The sequence below is a fragment of the Zingiber officinale genome, chromosome 2B, assembly GCF_018446385.1.
Source record: "Zingiber officinale cultivar Zhangliang chromosome 2B, Zo_v1.1, whole genome shotgun sequence".
Classification (NCBI taxonomy): domain Eukaryota; kingdom Viridiplantae; phylum Streptophyta; class Magnoliopsida; order Zingiberales; family Zingiberaceae; genus Zingiber; species Zingiber officinale.
In genome coordinates this window covers 113009606-113029671 of record NC_055989.1, presented here as the reverse complement: position 1 = coordinate 113029671, position 20066 = coordinate 113009606, and the positions used below count along the sequence as shown (strand labels likewise).

The 20066-nt window shown below is 33.0% G+C and overlaps 1 protein-coding gene across 1 annotated transcript in view; it reads left to right on the top strand.

Moving 5' to 3' along the window:
* LOC122046838 (probable UDP-N-acetylglucosamine--peptide N-acetylglucosaminyltransferase SEC) overlaps positions 1-20066 on the top strand; it is a 41220-nt gene that overhangs the window by 1832 nt on the left and 19322 nt on the right. The window contains exons 5-7 of the mRNA XM_042607742.1: positions 3348-3464; positions 3538-3594; positions 16533-16652. Coding sequence (XP_042463676.1) covers positions 3348-3464; positions 3538-3594; positions 16533-16652 — 294 coding nt within the window. The remainder of the gene's footprint in view (positions 1-3347; positions 3465-3537; positions 3595-16532; positions 16653-20066) is intronic.

Here is a 20066-nt window from a genome sequence, read left to right as displayed (position 1 = left end):
TCCGATGTATCTAAATCCTCATCAAGTTCTCTAATGGTGATGTTTCTTGCTCTCCTCCTTGGTTGTAGCATTTCATCTGCGCCTGAGGCCTCTGCCACCATTCTCCAAGTCCTGAACCCAGCTCGATCTCATCTTCATCACCATCATCAACAAGCCAACCTTGAGCTTCACTAGCTTGAGAGGATATAAGCAAGTCTCTATCCATTTCTCTTTTACTCTTTTTCTTCATAAGATTGACGTTAAATTTGACGTATACAAGGTTATTCAATCTTAATGTCTCAAGCCTATTTCTCTTCTTAGTATGTGTCTAAACAATTAGAAAATTATGAAAAAATAATAAAAAGAAAGAATAGATAACATAAATTTTGAATTACAATTTACCCCTTCAAATTGACTCCAATTTATTTCACACCCCAATGAAGAGAAATAACATTGCCATTTTTTGTAAGTTTGGAGTGTCACCACCATAAATAGACCACTGTCCAACTTAAAAAAGTAAAGAAGTAAAAAAATAATAAATCCAAAAATAAGTAAAGAGACATGTATGTTAGTGAATAGAAATAAAGGAAAGAGATGTACCTGGGCCAAAGTCATGGTACACATCCACTTTCTCATATGCCGTGACCACCATTTTTCTTCCAAAGTTTTCGAATTTACTCTTATACTTCAACAATTCATCATTAGAAATGGTAGATTGTATGTCCTCGTTGGTGGGAAAAATTCTCTCAACGCAATTTAAGAACCCATTCATAACATTGGCGTCATTTTGTATGCTTAGATCTTTGAAGTAAAAAATCGGATTCAATAAGTAAGCGGTATAATGCAAAGAACTCAAATATACCCTTAGACTTCTCATCAATAATCTTCAAAATAGGAATGACATTTTCTTCCTTTTTTAAAGTCTTTATAATAATCTTTTCCTTGGCTTGTTTAAGTGCACCCAATAAAAAAACCATTGAGGGCTTTTTGTCACCGTCAACAAGGTGTAAAACTTTTACTAAAGGGGTGAAGACATTCAAAACCAAAGAAACACCATTCCAAAAAGAGATACTTTTTTTCATCGCCTCCGCCGCTTTCCCCTTCACACTACTTAATTTTGTGTTGCTCTATTCCTCAGATGTAAAATCTTTCTTGCAAACTTTCCAATGTCAAAAATGAAGTAGCAAATCTAGTCACTTCGGGCCTCACAGTATCCCTCATCCCTCTTTTTGGTATATCTCCTCATAATAACCAAAGGTCTATGATATGCATAAATGAATATTGTTAGAGCCTTTGCTTTTCAAGTATTCCACTAAACTTGAGTAGCTTTCCAATTGCTTCAGTATGAGGTTGATTGTATGAGTCACACAAGAGGTTCAAAAAATTTGAGGTTGTGTAACCTTAAATAATTCTGCAGCCGCCATATTTTTATCACATTGTCCGTCTACTTGAACCACATGTTGAGGGCCAATTTCATTGATATATTTTCCCACAAACTCAAAGAGTTAAGTTCTAGTGTGTGCCTTCATGGATTCTTCAATAGAACCAAAGAATGAAGTATTTAGTTTGCAATTAACACATAAATTCATAATGCTTCTCCTCTTGTGATCCGTCCATGTATCGGTCATAATTGAACATCCATTTTTCATCTACTCTTCTTTATGCTTTTTGAGAGATAATTTGATTCTCTCAACTTCCAGTTTCAAAAGTGGCTTGCTTAGAAGATATTGACTTGGAGGTTTGTAGCTCGGATCGAATTGACCAACCACCAACCACCTCTACAAATTGTCTAAAGCCTTATTGTCAATTGCATAAAAAAGAATCCCCACCGCATAAATCCATATTGCAAGGTACTTATGCAGATCATTTGTAAACTTTAACTTTAATGCATCATTTATGTTTTGTTATCTTGCCCTTGTTGGATTGATTGTAGATGCCCACTTTCAATAGGCCCGAGGCGCTTTGACTTTTTTTAGAAGAACCTCCCTCCACTTACAATTTTCATCCTCTACGTCAACACCTATATTTGCGTTCACCCTCTTCTTTTAATTCTTCCACCATTGTTCGCTTCTTATTCTTGTTATTGTCAAGATAAACTCTTACTCCTTTATTTTGTCTTCATCAGATGTTTTAGGCTTGTCCTACAGAATCCGCAATATGATGCTTCATCAGATAAACTCCTCCCTTAATAAGCCTTTTACATAATTTGCATGTGATACAATCTCCTTTTTCTATGCAATACAATATCCCATAATTCCAAACAATATCACTAGACTTCCGTTTCAATTCCACCTTTGGTTGTTTCTCATTTTCTGCTATTAATCTTCAAGAATCAAATAAAAGATTAAAAATTAAGTTAGAACAACAATTTAATCTAAATATTATTTTTTTAAAAAAATATAAATATTAATTATTAAATTACAATATAGTTATGTGACCTGATCAAGTGCATTTCATTTTTAGATTTTTGTGATTTTTTTGATTATTTGTTTTGGCCTATGGGTACACTATTTAAGGTTTTGCCTTTAGAGTTTAGGGGTTAAGTTATAATATTAAGCAAAAAAAAAAAATCTCAAACTGAATTTTTTTAGATGTGGATAGGGTGTGCGGTGTAAGTTAGGCTTTAATTATGTCTATTTAAATTATCTCATTCATTGCTGGAAGTTATTAAAATTATTAATCTAAAGTATTCGATTAAATCTTAAGTTTAAAAACAAAAAAAAACCTAAATCACGTTTCTGCTTCCGTCGGAGGCTCGCACGACGGAGGCTAGCACGATGGACGCTCACCGACCATTCGCACGTGCACGGATGCTTCCCAAGACCCGGGCGACGTGTGGTGTAGGGAGTAAGAGTTTTGACCATTCTGTAAGGTTGAGAAAAGTACAAGATGTAACTCCCATTTATGGTCTTTCTTGACTCTCAACTAACCATTAAATTGCAAATGTCAGTCTCACATCTTTTGTTCTGATACCAGTTTTTGTGATTCCTATCATGATCATAGAAACTGTTAACATCAGAAAAATTTGAAGTCATAGTAGTTTCATATATGAATGAGCAAGAGGATTCTGTATCCTATTATAATGTAGGCTATTTATATATCTCTGTTTTGTTATTTTCTTTTTGAGAAGGCAGATCTTGGCTCTTCAGCTACTATATAAATTAACAATTTTACCTTTTGATACTTGAAGATTGACATCAGATTGTCAGCGTATATGCAGTTTCTAAAATTGAGTCAACACCTGCATCATAGGTGCAGCTAGCTTTCGTAATTAGGGAGCAGTTGATTTTTATCCAATAGAAAAATTATTTCTATTTTACATCCATCTGTTTGACGCGATCTATGTGCACTATGATTTCCATTTGCAGTTGCGACCAAATTTCGCTGATGCATGGTCAAACTTAGCTAGTGCATACACCAGAATAGGAAGACTGAACGATGCAGCTCAGTGTTGCCGCCATGCTCTTGCTTTAAATCCTCGATTGGTAACAGATATCTTATAGCTCTGTTCAGATGTTATGTATAATGGAATGAACGTAAGAAATCTTGGCAAATTAGGTTGATGCCCATAGCAATCTGGGAAATTTGATGAAGGCACAAGGCTTGTATCAAGAGGTTAGTTACTTGCATTTACATACCCAATTGATTTGCTATTTCAAGGTACTAGATTATTATATGTTTATTTCGTTAATTCAATAGGTTTTTTTCAATTGCAATTCAACTTCTCTTCATTCTACATTCTATCATATGCTTGCTATTACCTATTCTTCACCTCTTTGTCTGAATATAAATGTCCAATGCCATGGCACCTATTTTCTTAGTTGATTTGGAAAATACTGAGATGTTTGTGATCTTAGCTTATAGTAAAATAACCTTTGAAGGATCTGTTGCAGCTTTACTGGAATGCCTATCCACATAGGAAGGCATTTGGGGTAGAAAAAAATGCTTTAAGAGATATGGTTATAGTATTTGATTGGCTGGAATATTAATTGACAATAACAACCATTGGGTCAGTCTGGTATATCTGCAATAGCAATCATGTTGACCAAGTTCTTAACATCCATTGTTTAACTCAATATTTGCATTTTTGTCTCCAGGATCAAGCAAGATAATTTAGTCCCTTAATGTGTATGTACACTTTTTGATATGGTCTGAACTTACTGGATTTGATACATGCACTGGGCTTTCATAGAATTTAACCTAATTGATTGAAGTAAATTAAGCCATGTTATACTCGTTGGCCTACCACAATCTAAACTGGACAAGTAATCAGAAGATTAAGAGATTGTGATGCTGTCATAACAAGTTAATTGATGATTTAGCTCAAATTCTTCGACTCCTGCTCTTTTCATGGAATAATGATGAGCAAATAATTATAAATTTCAGTGATCCAGAAAATGTAAGTCCTGCAGCTCTTGCCCATTTCATGGAATGACGACTTTTAAATCATTGCTAATTTTAGTGATCCAGAAAGTGTAAAGATTCAAAGAACATTCCTGTCTACAGGAATGCTTGTCCTTGACAATTGGGAGACATTTAGTTATTAATCAGAAGTAGGCTTTGGTTTTCTCAAACCTGAAAAAAAATCAACAAGGGTCAACCTGCATTGTCATGCATTATAAATAACTTTTGTGTAAGAAATGCAATGGGTAGGATTTTGCTAGTGTTAATGGACAACAAGATCCTGGAAACTTAGAACATAAAGGAATTTTGCTAAGGATAATGAGAAGGTATGTGATGAATTGTGTCCTTTGATAGGATTCGGTGAACCATTGGCAATAAAGATTAGTGGCAGGGAGGAAAGGTTAAGAGTGGAAGACATTTGCAATTACCTATGATATTGGAAGATGTATTTAGAATTCCACCCCTGACAAACCAATTATGGTCGGTCCCAAGCCTAGATAAAGGAGGAGGGTTGTGTTAGGCTGTCAGCCAATATTAAACTATGATAAATATTTGTTAAACTATAACAAATATTTAATGAATGAGTCTATTAAACTATTGTGTTAATGCTAGGTCCTTCCCTGGAAGGAACACTTTGCAGGATTTGACTGTAATGTTTCGTTAAGGACCGTTATATCTCCGGAACTCGGGTGTTTGTAGAGTCTGACTGTACTGTCTCGTTAAGGATTGTTACATTTTCAGAACTCGAGTGTAGTGACAAATATGCAAGAGTTCGTGTTGGATGGTCCTACTATAATATATTGGCAAGGACCGCTACGTCTTCATAAGAACTTGAGTGTAGTGTTAAATATGCAAGAGTTTTCACACCATAGGTGAAGAATAAATATTATAAGAAAACTAATAATTTAAGATTTGGAATATGAAATATAAGAACCCTATAAAACAATGGAGGTAATAGATACGATGATTAGGAGAAAAATTAGTATTTTGTGTGTATAAGAGACAACATGAATAGGCGAGAAGGCAAAGATGATAGAGAACTCGTGTTGTAAGTTATGGTCCACTAGAAAGTGTAAAACAAGAAATGGAGTGAGTATTTTTATAGATAGTTTGTTAAAGGATGTAGGTGTAGCAGTAGTTAGAAAGGAGGATAGAATTATTACTCTCAAAATAGCAGTGATAAAAGTAATTATGAATGTAATTAACATATATGCACCTCAAGTAGGATTAGATGAAGATACCAAATTAAGGTTTTGGAACGACCTAGATGAAGTATTACAAAACATTTTGTCAAATGAAATGATTTTAATAAAAGATGATATAATGAACATGTCGGAGTGAAAAATGAAGAATATAAGGGTGCATAGCGGTTAAGGGTTTGGAACAAGAAATGAAGAAGGAAAATTATATTGGATTTTGCGATAGTATATGTCCTTATATTAACTAATATATTTTTTAAGAAAAAAGAACACTTAATTACGTTCAAAAGTGAGAATAATAAATCACAAATTGACTTTCTTATAATTAGAAAGAGAGATAAGAGATTTATAAAGATTGTAATATCAACCCTAGAGAAAATTTAACTACCCAACATAGGTTAGTAGTGTTGGATATACGCCTCAATCATAGTATTAATAAAAAAAATATACACGACTCCTAAAACTAAGTGGTGGAAGTTAAACGATGGAAAACAAAATATATTTAAGCGGAAGGTAGGAGTATAAGTATTAGGTAAAATGTATAGTGATTCTAATACTAATACGATATGGGATAAGATGATATCGAAGTTGAAAATAGTAGCCAAGAGTGTACTCGGTGAGTCAAAGGGGCATGCATCACCAAGCAAGGAATCTTGGTGGTGGAAAGAGAAAATACAGGAGAAAGTGAAGGAAACATGAACAACCTATGAGGAATTATATATTTGTAAGACTGAGCAAACTTTAAAAAAATATACAATAGTAAAGAAAGAAGCTAAGAAAATAATGAATGAAACAAATAATGAAACTTTTAAATGGTTAGATCGAAAATTGGATACAAAAGAAGGGGAAAGAGACATTTATAAAATAGTGAAAGTGAGAGAAAGAGATCTTATCTAAATAAGATGTAGTAAAGATAAATGTAACATGGTACTAGAAAATTATGGCGAAATAAAAAAAGTGGTGGAAGAGGTATTTTCATCAATTTTTTAATGAAAATTTAGGTGACCAACTTAACTTAGACAATTTAAGTAGGTTTTAAGTTTTTATTGTAGAATTTAAACTTCAGAAATAGAATAAACTTTAAATTGGATGCAAAATGGAAAAGCTGTTGGATCAGATGCTATGCCGATAGAGGTATGGAACTAGCCAGAGAAACATGTATTTAATGACTTGTAAAATTATTTAACATGATATTAAAAATGAAAAAAAATACCTGACCAATGGAGGGTAATTACTCTAATTCCTTATATAAACTCATTGAGTCATAAATTATGCAAACTATAGGGGTATTAAACTTATGAGTCACACCATAAATTTTAGTGAAGAATAATAGAAAAAAGATTAAGGAAGGAGATCACGGTGATCAAAAATCAATTTGGGTTCATAAGCAACTAATTGAAAAGTATCGGGAGTAAAAGTAAGATCTACACATAGTATTCATTGACTCAGAAAAAGTTTATGATAGAGTTCCAAGAGAAATTATATAGAGAATTCTCGAAAAAGAGAAGTGTTAGTGTAGTATATTTTGAACTAATTGAGAATATGTATGAGGATGTAACAACCAGACTAAAGACTTCAAGTGGATTAATTGTAGGATCGGAGTAAGTGCTAGAGGAGGGTGAATAGCGTGTTTCACTTTTTTACCTTTTCAAAAACACTCGAGAATATGCAAAGGAAATAAAGAGAGAAAAATAAGCTAACACGATTTCTTTTTCTTGGTTCACAGTTCGACAAAAGCTCGTACTCGCTAAGTGCTTTGGTTGGACAATTCACGTTACAAAACTTTGAATAAATGAACAATAAATAAAAATACCGATAAATTAGAGTAGTAGCTTGAGGGTTGTCGGAGTAGCGTTTTGGCATCGTTGAGTTTTCAGAATAACATGCGAGTGTGGAAGTCGTAAAGTTAGGTGTACTGAGCTACTAGTTGAAGCCTTCTCCTATAAGGCATTTCGGGCGATTTGATCCCTTCCGGGCATCTGGAGTCGATTCGATCTGACTCCGTTGGTGATTATCCACCTCCGATTGCATGGATCCCTTTCGGGCGCTTAGACCACTGATGTGGCCGCACCTTGGCGAAGCTTTATCTTAGTCGGCTCTATCCCTTCCAAGCGCTTGGAGTCTGTACCAGCCAACTAGAGTGACCCAACTTTGTTGCATGCGTGGTTGGGTTCAGGGTATTCCGTGCATTTGGATCCTTTCTAGTCGCTCGGACGTCGTCTGGAATTCCCTCAGTCCAGTTTCTTATCTGCATCACAAAGGTAGCATAGAAAATAATAATATTTAGCGCAAAAGAATTAGTCCAATTTGGACTGCGGCCTTGACTTTTGGGTTTTGAGTGAAATCCTGGTCAGACTGACGCTTACTGTTTTTTTCGCTAAGAACACATCCTCACCCACTTATCTCAGGTGAGTTTACCTATTTTTAAACATCTGATCCTCCTGACCTGTTTTGACTTTTGCTCAGCATATTAATCTTCGAGACTTCCTGTTAGACGTACGATTCTCGATCCGCCTAAACTTCTACCTAGTGTCCGTGACCTAGAGCTTCCCACCTAGTGTCCTCGACCCCTAGGACTTTTACCCAATGTGCTCGATTTGCTAAGACTTCCTTGTCAATTCACTCGACTAGGACTTCCACTCGATTAGGATTCTTTGCCTAGTTTCAACTAAGACTTTCCTAAACACTTAGTTAAGCTCATTTAGATCATAATAACGCTTAACTTTGAACCTTTGTCAATTTCAAAACACAGGTTTGATTAGCTGGTGCTTCTGGTACTAAAAATCTCTCCATTTTTTATTTATGACTGTTTGATTTAAAGTTAAGTAAAACACACTAATTTGAAACACACTTAACACACAAAAAATTTAAAGATCTTTTTCAAGTGTTAATAGTATTTTCTAAATTTATTTTCGAAGTATAGAATTTTCAAATATGCTTCCCTTAATAAAAACTCTCCCTCGACGATTTTGAATGCATGCATATTTTGAAAATCCATCTATCTTGAAAATTACATATTCTTTCTAAAATATTAACTTTTAACCTATTATTTCTCCCTTTTTAACCTATATAAAAAAACTTTATTAAGGGAAAAAATACATTTTGAAAATCAAGATAGATATTTTTTGAAAGATAATTTTCAATATGCACTTATTTGAAAAACACAGGCATTTTTGGAAAACTTCCTTTTAAAAATTATTTTACTATAGTCATTTCCTTTTTGAAAAATACGGCAAAATAAACACACTTTGAAAGAATATTTTTTGAAAGACATTTAAAGATAGACATATTTTGAAGATCTTTTTAAAACATTTTAATCTAGACATCTTTTTAAACATATCATAGGCAAATTGTGAAACACTTTTTTCACAACAACAAAAAAAAATGCATTTGAAAAGTTGTCTAGGTAAAAATAGGACTTTTTTGCAAAATCTTTTCCAAAATGTCAACTTTTTTAAGACTAGTTAATTTTAAAAAAATTCAAGCACCAAAAATTTTCTTTTTCAACATTGTTTAAAAGTCACAATAAAATTTTCAAATTTTCTCAATCTAAAAAGCAAGTTTAAATTTTAACAATCATATGTAAGAAAGATTTAAGCAAAGTTAATTGTCCACTTTTGCTCTAAGCATGTGTTATTTTAATAATAAGTTGTCTATTATCTTAAAAAAATGTCTAATTTTTGTTGTTAGCTGATTATCAATTATGATTTAATTTGGTTAATTGAATTTTGAATTATATTTAGTTAGCATTTATATTAATCAAGGTAAAGTTTGAATTGATTTGCATTAATTAAGTAGGTTATTAATTAGTTTAGATTTAATTATTAAATTGGTTTTAATTAGATTAAGTTAGATTAATTAAATGAATTTTATTAATTAAGTTTTAATTGAATTAATTCCATTAATTAATTTTTAAATAAATTAATTGGATTTAGGTTATTTGGATTAGTATTATTAATTATGTTTAAAATTTAAGTTAAATTAAGTTTTAATTAAGTTTAGGCTAAATTAAGACTTTAATTTAAAATCAAGTTAGTTTAGTTAAGTTTGATTTAGGATTGAATATTTGGATTAATACAATTAATTATTTTTAAATGGATTCAATCAGATTAATTAAATGAATTTTAGTTAATTAAAATTAAATTTATTAAATTTTGAATTAATTATGATAGATTTTAATTAGTTAGGTTAAGATTAATTAAGTTTGATTAAATAAATGAGTTCGATTAAGTTTTAATTGAATTATATTAATTAAATTTTAATTATAATAGTTAATTTGGTTGAATTAATTAAATTGATTAATTAGGTTGCCTTAATTAAATTTCTTAATTAGGTTTAATTAAATTAATTTGATTAATTAAGTTTATCTTAAGAATTATTTTCACTACTAGAATTTTTAATTAAGTTTGAATTTGGATTTAAGTTGTAATTATTGAGTAAGCTTAATTAGGTTAGATAAGTTTAGGTTCGGTTAAATTTATTATTAATTTTAATTTAGGTTTAATTAAATTTTTGTTTAAGCTTGATTAAGGTTTAATTGATTAAGATTGATTAAGGTTTAATTGATTAAGATTTATTTAAGTTGGATTTTGGATTGATTAAACTCATTTTAAATTAGTTCTAGATATCTCACTCTTTCATAGATGTTAAATAGGGAACCTTATAGGTTTTATGTGATGGTTATTAATTTTATCTTTATTAATTGACATTTGTGTTAAATTTAGGTTTAGCAATTGGTCAATTAAGTACACATTTCAAAAATTATCTTATAGGATGAGATGAGGCTAGTTATCAGAGCAACGATCACTTTTAGATAAAGTGTTTTTAAGAAATTATACACTTAGCTTTCTTCTTGTGAAACCTTGGTCTAACTAGTCTAGGATGTGCCAAGATAGCTTAGGTTAGTTCTATTTAGCTAAGTAGACCAAGTAGGGTACAGCGACTTCCTAGACCAAGCTTCCTTAATGTACTTTCATATCGCCCCACCCTGATACTAGTTTGAGCAAGTGTTAAATAAGCCTAAGTCCTTATCTAACCGTTCTAATTTAAGTAGAAAAATAAGCATGCAAGAAAAGCTGTAAATCAAACAAATGTGCAAATTTATATAATTCGATATGGTCTATCTAGGTAATGTATTTGACCTTTGGGGATCTAATATTGGTTTGGTCAGTTTGATTTAGGAACTCATGTTTGAACTTAGTTTCTAGCATTTCGATTTATAATTGACAAGTAAGATTTAAATCGTGGTTTAGCCTTATCAAGTATTTTCAATAAAGATAGGGTTATATCAAGATCAACTCTAAATGACTATCTTTTTATATTAATTATCGATGAACTCACTAGGCACATCCAAAATACAGCACCGTGGTGCATGTTTGTAGATCATATTGTTTTAGTAGATGAGACACGTGAAAAAGTAAATGTTAAATTAGAATCTTGACAGACCAGAAGTGAAATGTTTTAGGCTTTGTAGAGTAAAGATAGAATATATGGAATTTAAGTTTAGCAATATTAGACGTAATGAACAAATGTTAAGATAGGAGATGACGAGTTGTCGAGTTGTCTATAATTGAGAGCTTTAAGTATTTATGATCATAAAAGGATTGAGAGATGCCTTGCACAGAATATAAGCAGGATGGTTGAAATAGAGGAGAGTGTCGGGTGTTTTATGTGATCGTAAAGTACTTCTAAAAGTTGGAACTTCTACAAAATGGCGGTTAGACCTGCTGTGTTATATAACGTTGAATGTTGAGTTATAACTCGAGCACATGAGTAGCAGATGAGAGTTTAGAAATAAGGATGTTTAGGTGGATGTGTGAACATATGAGGATAGGCAGAATACGAAAAAATGAAAGCATTAGAGAGAAAGTCGGAATTACATCTATTGAAGGAAAACTTTGAGACACGTTTAAGATTGTATAAATATGTAATTGACCAATAAATGCTCCAGATCGTCTGAAATTATGACAAATACGCATAAGATTAAAAAAATTTGGTTAGCAAAAATAAAATAAGATAAAATTTATTTAAGTATAGATGATATTATAGTAGAGGATAGAGCCGAATGGTGTAGAAGGATTCATGTTGTCGATCTTACCTAGTAGGATAAGATTTGGTTGTTATTGTTATATTGGAAAATGCATCCAAATTAAGTAGCTGCATAGTATAATTTTTTTTAAGCAAACATTGATGAAGTGGAGTTTTTAGTTATGCCTGAATTTGTCATATTTAGCTAGGTATAGCCGCTGCTACACATGCTTGTGCAGAGACAAAAGATGGTGTGGTGTTGACTTGTGTAGTCACTTGCGAATTAGGTGGTTGTTTAAATTTATCCCAGCAATCATCCAATTGATGGTTGGTGCAACCATAGTGAACACCATAGATATGAACTATATCCACACCCTCCACCTCCATGGCCTTGGCAACTGCATGAGCTACTGCTTGATGTTGAGATGGCGAGGTTATAGTTAGCGGTGTTAAAAATAAATCTGACTCGCCAACCTGATCCAAGTCGACTGAAAAATATTGGGTTCGGATTGGGGATTTTTGGGTTCGGGTTGGATTCGGATTGAGGGGTTTTCAGATTGTGTTAGGATTGGGCCGAGTTGATCCGGACTGATTTGGATTTAGGGTTTAGTGGATTTTTTTTGGATTAAATTAAATTTTATTTTGAATATTAAGATGCTTTTACATATATATCAATATCAAAGTTAGTATGATAATGATGAAGTATGTGATAAAAGTGAAGAATTATAAAGAAAATAGTTAAAAAAAGACTTATTTAATCGGGATATTGGTTGGTCGGGTTATCCGGGTTTGGGTTTAGGATTTTTGAGTTGTGTTCGGGTTCAGGGCGAGTTCAGATGGGATTTTTTTTATAAAATCTTTGCCTCAATCCGACCGAACCCACCTGAATTAACACCCCTAGTTATAGTTGAGGGTCCAAGGGTAACATGAAGTACTCAAGTTAAGACATTTGATTCAGATGCTGCTGCAACATTTGCAAGTATTTGTGAGTAGATTCTGCGAAGAATTTAGGTCGGACAAGTATTTAGCTACTTAAAATTCTTCATGTTGACGCTTCAGAATGTTGAGGTCATTTCAATTCATCTCATTTGCCTTGGGGACCAGCGAAATATTCTTGCATTGGAAATCATATACTTTATGTAATATGTGGAGTTTTTCTGGTTATGAGTTTACAATTATTGAACAACGTACTATATTTCTTTAGAAGTAGAAAGGTACTGTCGGTTTCATATTGTTTAGGTGCTTTTGAACTTTGCCATGTTAAGTTGTATCTTTGTGAGATGATTGTTCTTTTCCATAATAGGCAACAATAACTCCAAATGTTCATACCTAGAGGAGATAAATGGAACTTTTAAGTTTGTAGTTGTTCCAATATACTATTGGATTTAAGGTCATATGGTTGTGAAGAAAACAAGAATAAATTGATTTTTTGGGTTTAGTTAAACAAAATCCCAGATAAAGAATTTTTCCTGATGCAATTGACATGAGAAGAAGCCAAGAAGGAACTAGGGTGAATATTGCTGCTGTAGTGAAGAGAAGAAAATGAAAGCTCGGCAGTGTTGGAACAAGAGGAGGGACAAAGGAGGCTTGCTGTTGTGTGTTTGTGTGTGGGAAGGGGCCTTGTGTGAGGGGTCTATTAATTTTTATCATTATCTGAAGGGTTCTACCTAAGAGAGAAGCTCTTCATTCACAACAATATCAATCATAGTATCAACACCACAGGGTAATACAAGCAAGATCTATATAAAAAATAATGAAAGAAATAATTAAATATTGAATTTAATTAATTTGAGTACATGGTAACATAATGTAAATGGACTCATGCAACGGAAATAAAATGAGAATGCATGCCGTTATTGAATGAAGGTGCAAAAACAAAAATGTGACACTCAAGCCCATCTCCTGCACTTGTGGATATCTTTAAGCATAGCCTAACTTGAAACATAACCATAACCAACCTCGAGAACTGAGACACCAAAGGAGGTGAGGCATGAAAACAGAAGTTCAAAAGGTAGTAAAAATGATTGTACATGATATAATATCTCATACAGGAAAGAAAGTACTCATAATGTCAACTAATTCTTATTTTCTTTGCACTATGTTATATTAGTTGCTCTTTTGTTCCTCTCGAGTATGCTCATCTTATCTCTTAAATGCTCATTTAAGGTCATTTATCATTTTATTGAACATCTCTCATATAAAAAATGGAAGCTCTTTAATCACCAAGTAATAGTATGGTTGTAGCACACATAACATGCAAGGGTGAAATCCCTTGCATTTAGTAGTGCGAGGACATCTATCTATCTTGATGTATAAAATGGATCACAGTCCCTCTTAATGTGCTAATGGATTAATTTCACTTGAGAGCTTGGGGCTAAAGCCTAAGTGACGAGTACATCAACATAATCTTTTTGCTAATTTTGATATAAGTTGGTACACATTATTCCATTGAGGGTTAATGTAAGTAATAAACGTATTCATTAAGATGCCATTTTATTTAGGCTGCTTTTAATAAAAGATACAAGAAACAATGTACCTCAAAGATAAGTAACCAAAGGCATAATATAAGGGAGACCGGATCCTCTGGTCCACTTTTTGTGGACCAGGGGATGATTCACAATGCAATTGTGGCCGGATCAAGGTTGCGATTCAGCTGCAATTGGTCGCGATCTCTCTCTAGGTTCACATTCTCATCTAGGTTATAGTTTGGGTCGGGGTGGGCGGCCTGGCTGCCTGCATAACATGCAAGGGCGAAGTTCCTTGCATTGAGTTGTGCAAGGACATCTCTTGATATATAAAATGGATTGTAGTCTCACTTAATGTGCTAATGGATTAATGTCGCTCAGAACACAGGGCTAAAACCTAAGTGATTAGAACATCAACATAATCTTTTTGCTAGTTTTGATATAAGTAGTTACACATTATTTCATTGAGGTCTTATGTAACTTATGCAAATCTATCAAAGTATCATTCTGGGTTTCATCTTGTTTAGTTTGCTGTGAAAAAGTGTACCTCAAAGATAAGTAACAAAAGACATAGTATGAGGAGTAATTTTTAAAAACAATTATAGTGTGCCTTGTGTGTATGAATATAACCTCAAGCATGAAACACTCATAAGAAACAAAAAAAAAAAATCATTTGATTCCCCATTTCATCATTAAGCATACTTTTGATATACCCATTTCGAAAACATCTCATGTTTAGCATATCTTGACAAAATTATGGTATCAGGTTAATCATGCACAGCATATGTGAACTACTCAAGCACAAGAACACCCACTTGAAATGAGAACTTGGATTGCACTAGCTTGCTCCGAAAGAATCTAAACTCCTCTAATTGGTGGATTTACAAGGATACACCAATGGGATACATATTGCACAATAAACCAAAAATCAACAATTAAAGGGTGGAAACCTCCTATGCCAACTCTAACCCCTTATGTGACATCAATCATTCGGACTGCATGGGTCAAACCCTCCTACAAAAGGGATATTTCCTCTCATACAGCATAGTTTAAAACACAATTTAGTTTAAATGAAATCATGCTCAAATGGCTGAACCATACAAAATACAAACATGACATTAATAACTTCCAATTTGCAATATTCCACCACGCCCATTGTATCATATGAAACAATAACACAAAATCTCTCAAATTAAGGCATAAACAACACCGTAAAAGTTCATACATGAATATTAAGCATGGAGTCATTCTTTACCTTGACGATCTTTTTGATCTATCTACCCAATACTTGGTCAATCTCAGAGGCTTGAGGATAGCTGCTGCTCCAAACAAACAGCAAACTCCGATTATGAATTTGAAAACTGAATCAAGAGATAGGTAAGGGGGTCTCATCAACAATGAAGCAGCAATGAAATCATTACAATTCCAAGCGAGACAAGAGATGCCGGAATAGAAGTCTTCCTCATCAATCATATTCAGATTCATAAGATTGATAATGGGCAGCTTCAAGATACGGTCAAAAAGTTCTTGGTTTGAATAAAACGTCAAATTGGTTACTCACCAAATGTGGAAACTCACTAGCTAAGGAAAATATGTGAGTACTCAATGTTGACACAATATGGTTCTGCTATGCTTTTGACAATCAGAAAAAGGGCAAAAGATCACACAATGATCAGGTTCATGGGGTGGTGATGCTAGGGCAATACAAATAGAGACGGAGAGAGCTTGAAGAAAAGGAAGGCACATCCTAATCCTTGCACTAGGGATGCTTGAACAAGGGCATGATTAGGGCTTCCAGTGCTCACATGTTTTAGTGGCATTGGTTTGTAGGATTTACATGCGGGACTTAGAGGGATGGCTCGAGATCTAAATAGGGGTTGATAGAGGTTCGGCTGGGGTTGAATAGATCATGGAAAAGTGGATCTCAACTAGGATAGAGGGAAGACGGGGGCTTCTGTAGGAGGTTATATGAAGAAGGCAACATGGCTAGGGCTTGGGAATTTTGGCTCTTGTGAGAAAAAAAAGTTCTTAGCCTTGAGGGTTAAGCAAGGATATGATGTGGGGTTCATGTGAGGGTGGGGATTTTGTGAGGGGTTATGGAGATTGTGTGAGGGTTTCATGAGGGGTTATGCAAAGGAATTCAAGGGTCAGATAGGAGGAGAGAGATAAGGGGGTTAAGTCAAAACTAGGCCAGACTAAACAAATTATATTGTCAACTAATTATATTGACTACACTCAAATAAACTTGATTCCAAAGCAACCCAAAACCACATCTCAGTCAAGGCAAATTAACATATGCTGTCTGACTAGAAAATTTCAAATTACCCCTTGATTTTTATATAATTATGCCTAAAGTCTACAATGGAAAAATAAAAAATTGGTGACTATGACATTTATAATTAAGCATGTCTTTTATGTTTTCTGGATGGTTGCATAATTTTTTCTCGGGCATATGCAGGCTTATAATTGTTATTTGGAGGCTTTGCGAGTACAACCTACATTTGCAATTGCTTGGTCCAACCTTGCTGGCCTTTTGATGGAGGTAGGAGATCCTGACAGGGCACTTCTGTATTACAAGGTAAGTGGCCTATATTTTTGCATTAGCATTATGTATTCTTGTTTATTGTTGGATGGTTTCTTAATGGTTCATTACAGTGTGTTGTTAGTGTTGTTTTATCATTGAAGCTGTGAAATTTAGGCTTTCCCACTATGAAAGCCTTTTTCATTGTGTTTTTTGGGCACACTTATGTCTTGAACTAATTGGTGCTTACATGGTTTCCTGATAAATTCGAATTATTGGTCTGAAGAATGACCTAAAATCCAACTTTCTGTAGAATAATTATTCATTTCTGTTTCTGCTTAATTATTCTTCTTATCAAACCACACTAAATTGCTATTTAATTCAATTTAGTTATTCCTTTCGTCAACCTAAGTAATAGTTATTTTGACATCAGATTAGTTCTCTCTAAAAATATTAGAAATTTTCTCTTTGTTGTAGGAATATTTTGTTCTTATGGGGTCTCTTTTCTTCTCTATTATTACATAATCTCTGCAAATCAAACTTAGAAATATAAAATATGAATGAAACATCTTCCATTAAAAATCATTCCATAAACCAAACTATCAAATACATATTCTTGCTCCATACTCATTCCATTTCTCTTGCTTACTTTATATTCCATTTTTCTTCAATTTCGCTCTATGTGTTAATGTTATTTCAACATCAACTAAGTTTTGATTATAATTATAATTCTTGCAACAACTTTTTGTCTAATTGTTTTATAATTCATGCTACCAATTTTTGGTATATTTGTTCTTTTTGTTTTTTTTCCTATTGCTGTCCTTCAAGGTAGACAATCTTTTTTCTACATGAAAACTATCATTTTGTTAAAGGAAAAAATGTAATATTGGAACCTTTAGGCAGTATGCTTAGTTTTTTGGGAAAATGCATATTTTGACAAACCAAAGATTTGTTTTCAGACAAATAGCTTTCAACTTTAGTATGTTGTAAGTAAAACACTCAGTATTCCTTAAAAAAAATGATAATTTTTATCCCGGCATGCATGATCTTTTCTGTCAGGATTTATTTAGACTTGTGATCATTAACAATCACATTGTGTTGTTTTTTTTTTATCATGTTCCTTCATCATTTTTTTTTGGAAATATGGGGATTTTAATTCGTTTTCCTGTTGCCTTATAACGTTTTTCTTATTTTCTTGCTTGATCATGTGGTTCTCTACCATGTCAATGATCAATTGAGGCCCCATATGGGCTATAAAAAGAACAAATAATATTTAATTTTATCTCAACCATAGTTTAGCTTTTCTTCAAAGAAATCTGCCATTATTCTAATTAATTTTATATTTAATTGGTCCACCATGAACTAATAAATTAGAAACAATTTATTTTCACTAGAACTAGACCAAACAAAAAGTCTGGTACACCAAGTTGTTATGAGTTAGATCAAGTTATAAGAGTTGGTTATGTATATGTATATGTGTGTATAATATATAAGTATATATAATGAAATCAAGCAAATTCAATTACCAAGTTTTAAAAGCGTGTATAAGCAATATCCAGTTGACTCACTGTATATTGCATATGTGGTATGTGGGCGAAGATGTGGTCAACACTAAGAAAATAAAATTATTACTTGTATTGATAAACATGACAGACTTATACATGATAAATATATTAATCAACCCCATCCAATTTATGCTTCCACATAGAAAAATATTTCATGCAAAACACATGAAATATAACGTTGACATGCCTATACTTAATATCTAAGTGTATGTCACTTGCCAAACTTGTGTTTAAGTTAATATTTACAAGTTATTAAGTACTGAATAGAGTAACTTAAGGTTTAACTCAATTTGGTTAGGTAAAACGGTTTGAATCAACTAAATAGAATTATTTTAACCATATATGTATGCATATGTAGGCCCATATGCCATATGTGGTTTAAAATTTCGACCTGTGCCGAGGTTTCGGTCTTGGACTGGAACGATACGGTTTCAGTATCGTATCGTGTCATGCCGATATAGTTTCAGTATTTTTTAAATATAAAATATATTAATTAAAAAATAAATTATTTAACATAAATATTTAAAAAATAAACAAAATAAACAATATAAAAAATAATCTTTTAAAAAAAGGAAAAGATATGGAAATAGATAAATAAATAAATAAAAATTTTATTATAATTTTTAAATTAAAATAAATGAAATATAAAATTAATTAGATAATTTTATTAGGGTTTAATAAAGTCTCTTTAGATTATCTCTATCATAGTTAGGAGTTAGATTAAAATAATTAACCTAAGTTTAATTAAAAAAATCTGAAATCTGACACCACTCCCGAGCTCGCGCGACTTCGGTGCTGCCGCGGGCCGCGGGGATAACATGACTCCTCTAGCGTGACTGCGGTGGTTGTGCGACCCCTCTGCAGCAGCCGCAGGGTCGCACGATGCCTCCACAAAGGCAACGGAAGGGTTATGCGACCTCTCCGCTGCTATTGTGGGGTTGAGCGACCCCTCTGCTATGGCCACAGGTCGCACAACACATCACAGCTGTCGTGGGTCTGGTGCCGAGGTCGTGTCAGTGCCTCGCCGGGCGAAACGAGATGTTTCGACGTCTCGTTTCGCCCGTCTCGGCATGACACTTTAAACCATGGTCACATAATCACTCAAGCAGTCTCTTTTATGAACTATGTTAACTATAGATGTTTCCTTTATTTTTTTTTCTTCTCTTTTATTCCTCCTAAGAACATGAGTGCTCTCTTGTCAAATAACATTATTTATCATTTCACATGGCTCTAATAATTGTTGCTCCTAACAACATGGTATCAAAGAGTCTTGAGTGATTATACCATTTTGTTAGGAACATCAAAGATCAGAATCATACACAATCAACTTGGGAAGAAGTGAATGCTATCTTCTTATAACAGCATAAAAGACGAGAGAATAAAGAGAAAATTGATCACGATCAAATTTGCTTTATTTATTTATTTTTTTGATGTAACACATCACTTACAATTCTTATAACTTCGTTTGATTCCTAAATATTTGGTCTACAAGACTATTTATTTGGATCAAACACATGTAATAAAAATAAATTTAAATACAAAATAACTGTTGCTAATACCTTGGTCAACAGTGAACCGATTTCATGTTAACACTAGACAGTAATGAACAAAAATACTTGCAATAAAATTAGCTAATCTTCATCTTCACTGTTGGCATGGAGCCTCAATTGGCCACTGTGGTAGAGAAGTACGTAACATTGTGGTTATGGTATCATGAACAGGCAAATTTATTTGGAAGAATGCTTCCTTCTATTTCCTCAATTATCTCTCAGGAGCTTGTGTAGGATTCTTTTGGTGTACTAGTTATTTTTTGTTTTTTTTTTGAAAATTACACACATCAGGGAATCATCCTTTTATACAGATGGATTTTTCTGGCTTAGCTGGTAATGCCTTCATTAGAAAAATT